The sequence below is a fragment of the Marmota marmota genome, unplaced genomic scaffold (genome assembly GCF_001458135.2).
Source record: "Marmota marmota marmota unplaced genomic scaffold, marMar, whole genome shotgun sequence".
Lineage (NCBI taxonomy): Eukaryota > Metazoa > Chordata > Mammalia > Rodentia > Sciuridae > Marmota > Marmota marmota.
Window position 1 is genome coordinate 16,805,818 of NW_025999999.1, and position 6,398 is coordinate 16,812,215.

A 6,398-nucleotide genomic window follows, 5' to 3' on the forward strand; every position below is an offset into this window, starting at 1 on the left:
CCCCCCACCCCCGCCTCGCTGCATGTAAAAGACGATTTCAGGCCTGTGATGTCTCAGGGTCTCAACTCAAATTAAGTTAAACCCACACGAATGTACCCAGCCCTGGATCCTATGAGAGCCCCGGGAAAAGTAAGTTGGGTTTATGGGATTCCCCCACGCCTCCCTATCTCTGCCTTTGCCTCCCCTCTCCTCTCCTCTTCTGCTGCCCTCTTTACTCCTCCTTCTCTTCCTGCTCTTTCTGGGGACAGCTCACAAAACTCATCAGCCAAGAAAGGAGTTGGTCAAAGGTCCGACTCTCGCAATGCCAGTGAGCGCAGGAAGCCTGGTCGCTCCTGCTTCCAGGGAGGTCAGTTGAAAACCTTTCAGGCAGAATCTCTCACTCTGGAAGGAAGAGAGGGTGCTTACGAGTTGCAGGCGAGGCCCTGCAAAGTGTCACTTCCGTGTCACTGTGACAAGAAAATATACTTTCCTCCTCCCTCCCCCTCTCCCATCGCAGCCCTTTCCCTAAGAAATTTGTTATGAGGGATTTGACAATCTTGCAGATAAAGTGCCTGCCTACCGCATCCGGTTGATCATTTCCCTCATGGCTGACCGTAATTTCTTTGCTACTCTTAGCGGCAGCTCTGTCCCTGCTGCCCAAGGTAACGGGTGAGGGAGGGGGACTTTTCTTAGGTGCCCTGAGCTGGCTGGGGAAAATGGGCCTTCCGCCTAATCCTTCATGGATTCTGCCCTATTAAAGATTAGGAACTAGAAGGAGTTTAAAAAAAAATTTTTTTTTAATCTGCAATCAGTTGAGTTTGATTATTGGTAGTTTTTTAAATTTTAAAAATTTCTTAGGGATGGGTATGCAGGGGGAAGAGTTAGCAAAGTAATTATAGGCAACATGAGTGGAGAACTTGGAGCATTTTGAGTGTATCTGGCCAGAAATCTGGAGCCTTCTCCATCTTTTAAGATGTTTTTTTCCAGCTCTTTCAGTGAGCGGTATAAAAGGAGGGGAAGCCGGGAGGAGAAAGGAAAGTGAGAAAAGCCAGGAGGGAGGGAAAAAAAAAAAAAAAAAGCTGGCCCAGGCCCATCGTGAAGGTACAGGGAAAGTTTTTTCAGAGGTGGAGAGAAGGAAACCCGAGCTGTTATGTACCCCAGGGATGCAGTTCTAGTGGGGATGGAGGATTTGAGTGGCAAGGGGGGCACAGTGGCCTCCGGGGTCTCTCTCTTGCAGCAGTTGGGCGGTTGGCACCTCAATTTGAATTGCTGGGTGAGTAGCGGTGTGTGTGTGTGTGTGTGTGTGTGTGTGTGTGTAGTGTGTCTGTGTGTGTCACCACACTCATGGTCTTTACCACTAAACTTATGCTTTCTTTTCTTTCTTAAATAAGTTTTTTTTTTCTTTAATTAAAAATAAATCCGATGGCGGTAGGGGGGCAGGGATGAGAATCCCTGGTCACTTCGGGCTGAGTCCTTTCCCTGTGTCCTTTTCACAGCACCTTTTTTTGGAGAGGGAGAGAAAGGGTTAAAAAAAAGATGGGGAGGAGAGAGTCTGACTTTCATCGCCCTCCTTCCAGTCTGGCAGGCTGGAGTTTGGGAAGGGGTGGCAGGGCTGGAGATTTCTTCTAACACATCGTTTTGTCCCCCCTTCACCCACCAGAGTGGGCTCCCCTGCAAGAGGGAGAAGGGGAAGTGGCCTGCCTCATCGAGGGGCACGCTTTCGGAGCTTGAGAAGGTCTCACGCTCCCGGCTCTCACAGTGGCGGGGCTGCTGTCACGCTGAATGCCCACTTGCCGGGACGGTCTTTGGTTGTATTTATTTTCCATCTCCAAATGTAGACGTCGGCCTTGCCGGGTTCTGGTGATGCTGGTGGTGTCCGTATTTTCTGAACTTAATAAAACAGTGTGTTTGGGAGACCCACGGCACTGCTGGACAGCTCGCTGTACTCTGGTGTTTGGGGAAGGAGGCGCTGCCCAGTCCAGGTTGGGAGTAAAGACACCGTCCTCTTCCATGGTCAAGTCAAATCATTTGCCTAAAGCAGGAAGGGAATTCTCTTTAATTTAGAGCCAACTATTTTATTATCTTTATGTGACTAATGAAAGTAGTAAAATTTTTGTTGTTGAACGTCCAAACAGAAATATTTGCAGTGGTTGACCAGTTCAGATCCACTTTTGGGGGGGAGAAGGAATGAAATACATCACAGACTGTGAGAATCCATAATGTTTTCAGAATTGTGAATTAAGTCCTACATGTCATATTAAACATTTTTTTAATATTTATTTTTTAGTTGGACACAATACCTTTATTTATTTATTTATTTTTATGTGGTGCTGACGATCGAACCCAGGGCCTCGCACGTGCTAGGCGAGAGCTCTACCGCTGAGCCACAACCGCAGCCCATATTGAACATTTTTAAAGCCCAGAGTGGCAGGTGATTGAGTGCAAAGCAAGGACAGGTGTAAAGTCTTCCTCTCTGGTTGTGCTCAGCTTTCTAGTTCATTCTGAGTGCAGTGCAGACTGGTTACCGCAGATTTCACACCCAGCATCAGCCCATTTCAAGGTTTCCGAGGGGTCCTAGGCCCTTGTTTAGTGAAATGGCTTTGGGTTACTTACTAGCTGTCCTGCTGCTTTGGGAGGATAAATCTCCATTCTTGACATCTTCCGAGAAGGGAGTTGCTTTCAGTGGGTGAATTCCCGACTCCAGCGATACAGATATCATGATCTTTGTATTGTCACAACAGGCTGCTGCATCTGTGTTTTCTGGAAGCAACAGGGCCTCCCCTTGGTGGTTTGGAGTTGGTGGGGGGCCCGGCTGAGCTATGTAATGGAATTCTTTCCTTCTGCAGTGGAATGTGATGACATCCTGACATGCCCTGCAGATTACGTGTTTCTGCACACATTTGAGTATTCTTAAAAATTGAACTTTGCCTCCGTCATTCCCTCCTGACCTTGAACTTCCAACAACCACATTTGGCCCTGCTGACCTGGTGGCAACACTGTCATCTTCCAACACTGTCATGCCCTTTAACGGATGCCCGTATTTGGGGTCCTCACAGGCAGAATGCAGCAGTAGAGCACGGTTTACTGACCTCTTGCTGAGATCCCAGGGTTTGGGCATTTGCACTTTTGGGGCCCATAAATGAAATATCTGTTCCTCCTCTAAGTTTACCTGCTCTTGTCTAGAGAGAAAATGTGCTTCATCTCTGAAGGAAATAGCTGTTTCTTGAGCTTGTGTCCGGCTCCACAGAGCAGGCATGATTTCCAAATACAGACTAAGATTGAAAAGTTAGGCCCAGGGTTCAAGAGAACAATAAAAGACATTTTAGCAGCTGTTCTTACGTGTCAGTTAGGAAGGTAGTGTCGGATTCTGCTTAATACTATTTTCCTGAACTCCCAGGATATAAGAACCCTTACCGGCTTAAAATTTCCTCTCAATCAAAATTGGTGATTTCCTTCCATCATACTTAGGAATCTCTAGGTTTGGGGTTGTTGTGTTTGCTGTAGGGTGGGGACTGGAAATCATTATTATTTTTAAAAGTCGTTTCAAATTTGGGCTTTTGGAGTGCTTCATTTGGAATAGGTTAGGTTTATCCCTGGTTCTGTTTTGAAAATCAGATCTCCTAGAAACAGCTGTACCCTCTTACCCAGTTCCCAAACATTTTCTGCAAACCCGGATGCTCAACAAGATTGATTATGCTAACACTAATCATTTAATACCCAAGTAGTAGAGAAATATTTGGAGGGAGGGAGGAGGTTGCAAATTCCTGGGAAATTACTTATGGGTGAAGTGGCTGGTCCTTCATCGCCGTGGCCTGGTAGAGGATTAGGACAGTCAGTGGACCCTGTGGTGCACCCTCTTGCTGACCTCTGGGTTGCAAAGTTTGGTGCAGAGGTATGCCACTGGAGAGAGGCCGGCAGGAAAGAAGCTCTGGAAACCGGCTGGCCAGGGGTGAAACTGGACCAGCGGGCCTAGACTTAAGCTCACAAGTGTTTTAAGAGTTAGTTGGGGAAGGCACAATGGGATGCTTTCTTTTTATTGGAAAATAAATGAGAATGAGTGGAAATAAATTATGCTTAATGAACTTAACTGGAAGTAATTGTTCAAGAGCCTGTGAAAGCACAGCTTGGCTGGTTGGGCCTTGGCTGCCGTCTGCACAGAGCTCAGCAGCTGGAGCACATCTTCCGGATTTGAATGCCCCCCTCATGTGCCCACCCCGACACCTCCAGCCCTATTCCACTGCTGTCCACCTCCCTGGTGAGAATTTGGAAAGGTCGTTAAGAGGAGCTGAACTTGACCTTCTAGGCCCTCATCGCTTGGTGGTCTGCTTGGCATGTGCCCAGCTGGGTGACCGTATTTTAGAAGCCCCTGCCCCCATCCCAGGGACTTAAGATGGTTCGAGTTAGTTCTCCGTATATGCGTGTGCGTGAGAATTTGGATGAAAACCGACTGCCCGTTTATCCTCTCCTGCCTGCCTGTTCAGTCATTTCCTCTGGAGGAGAATGTTACTGCCTCTGTGAGTCTATGAGAAACTATGAGCCTGCAGAATTTCCCAAATGGCAGGGAGAATTCACCCTTCCTCTTCTTGCTGTTGGAATGGATTTGATCCAAAGGGGCGGGGGGAGCCAGCCATAGATAATTTTAAAACCAAATAGGCAGCACCTTCCTGGCAGGCCCCTGGGTGGTGAAGATGGAGCCATGTAGCCTGGACTGGTGGGCACTGTCTGCGGCACCTGGTGGCCAGAGGTGCAGGCGGAGCGCTGCCGCGGCAGGGGAACGTTTCATTTCTGCAGCTCATGGTAGATCTCTTCTCTTCCCACCTGTTTCTTTAAGTAAAAATTCAAACCTGGAGAAAGCTTTCCTCTTATATTATTATTTTCAACAGTAGTTATCAATTGACATTTTGTCATTAAAAAAAAAAATACAAAGCCCCATTAGCTGAAGCTGTGTGTGTTGGGGGGCGGGGGGACCCTGCCCTGGGTGTCTCCGGTGGCAGAGAGGAAAGGGATGGAGGAGGCAGCCCTGTTGAGAGGAAGCCCACCTGGGGCCCGGAAGGAGCCCCTGCCAGCCTTTGCCTCTGTCCATGGAGCAGTTGGGAGTGTTGGGCGGGTGGAGACCTACGCTGGCCTCCTACAGGTTGCTTGCATCCCCCGCTGTGGTGCTTCCAGTGGCCAAGGGGGTTGCCCAGCATTGGGGGACCCCTTGCTGGGTAGGAGGGCCACCTTGACTGACTGTCGCACCACCCACTGTTGCAGAGCCTGGCCAAAGCAGGACGGGTTGCATCACCAGAGGGCTGTGGATGACTGAGAAGCAGCACCCCTCCTCTGTCACCCCAGCCCCTCCTCCTCCCCAGCCTCTGTGGCTGCAGTGACGTGAGACGTCTATTAACGTTTTACTAGTCGCCATTGGCCTCAGTGCTGCCATAATAGACGGCATCTGGAAAAATGCACGGATAAACTATAAACCCATTTTTTATGTAAACCCGGAGTGAGCAGTGGCCCTTCCCAAAGCCCTTACCAGCCCCTCGTAATTTAAGACCACTGAAGACCTTCCGTATCCACCCGAGGAGGGCAAGAGGCTGACAAATGCTCCTCTGTGTGGCTTTTGTTTTATTGTGCTGGGCTCCAAGGCACTTTCTGGCCCCATTTTTCTTCTGAAGAAAGAGAGAGCCAGGGGGTGGGGTGCTGAGGAGGAGGCCGGTGGAGAGACCCGCTAGCAATGGCTCTATTTGTTTTCAGTGTCCGTTGATTAATAGGTTGCGGAGGTGAAAGGCAAGCTTTCATTCCCTTCAGGTTGCCCCTAGTTATGGGAGGTTGAGGGGCTGGGGTTAGAGGGGGCTGGCAGAGGGATGGGGAAGGGCCTTAATCAATCTTTTACTTGCCAAGTCCCAATTTATGAGTAGCATTTGGCGGGTGTGTGGGCGCTGGGCGATGAGGGTGGCATGGCCAAGTTGCAGAACACTACACTTAAGGGTTCTCAAAAGGTCAAAGGTCAGCCATAGGGGCTGCCCCTCCCACTCCCCCCACTGTAGTTCTGTGAATACTCCAGTCGAAAGGCTTTGTGTGCTTTGAGGGCCGTTAAAGGACCTTTTCTTTATGATTTAACTATTCAATGCTCAAAACCCATGGAACTTAATGAACAGAGCAGGGGAGGGCTTTGCTTTGGAAATAGCAGTTTCTCCAGGTAGAAAGCAGAAAGCCCTACTAATTTGAAGTCAGGTGAGGATTTGGGGCTTCTTTTAAATAGATATTGTTTGCGTCACTTAATGAGTTCAGTTTTTTTGAGTTTTTTAGTTTCTTGGAAGCTCAGAACTGACCACATATAGAGTTTTTATTATCAGAATCCTGCTGGGTCCTAATACTGCATGTTTGTATTGGGGAAGCAGAAGCATCCTAGTGAATGTCTTAACCTCCCACCCCCC

At 48.7% G+C, this 6,398-nt stretch overlaps 1 protein-coding gene across 22 annotated transcripts in view; it reads left to right on the forward strand.

Moving 5' to 3' along the window:
* Tcf7l2 (transcription factor 7 like 2) overlaps positions 1–6,398 on the forward strand; it is a 180,815-nt gene that overhangs the window by 143,569 nt on the left and 30,848 nt on the right. The window contains exon 1 of one of the 22 annotated variants that reach the window (XM_048807346.1): positions 668–1,252. The exons of 20 other annotated variants lie outside the window; for them this stretch is intronic. In XM_048807346.1, the coding sequence (XP_048663303.1) occupies positions 1,130–1,252 (123 nt within the window). In that variant the 5' untranslated portion in view covers positions 668–1,129. Of the gene's footprint in view, positions 1–667; positions 1,253–6,398 lie in introns of those variants that run through there. One more of the 22 variants, XM_048807347.1, reaches the window with a different exon arrangement.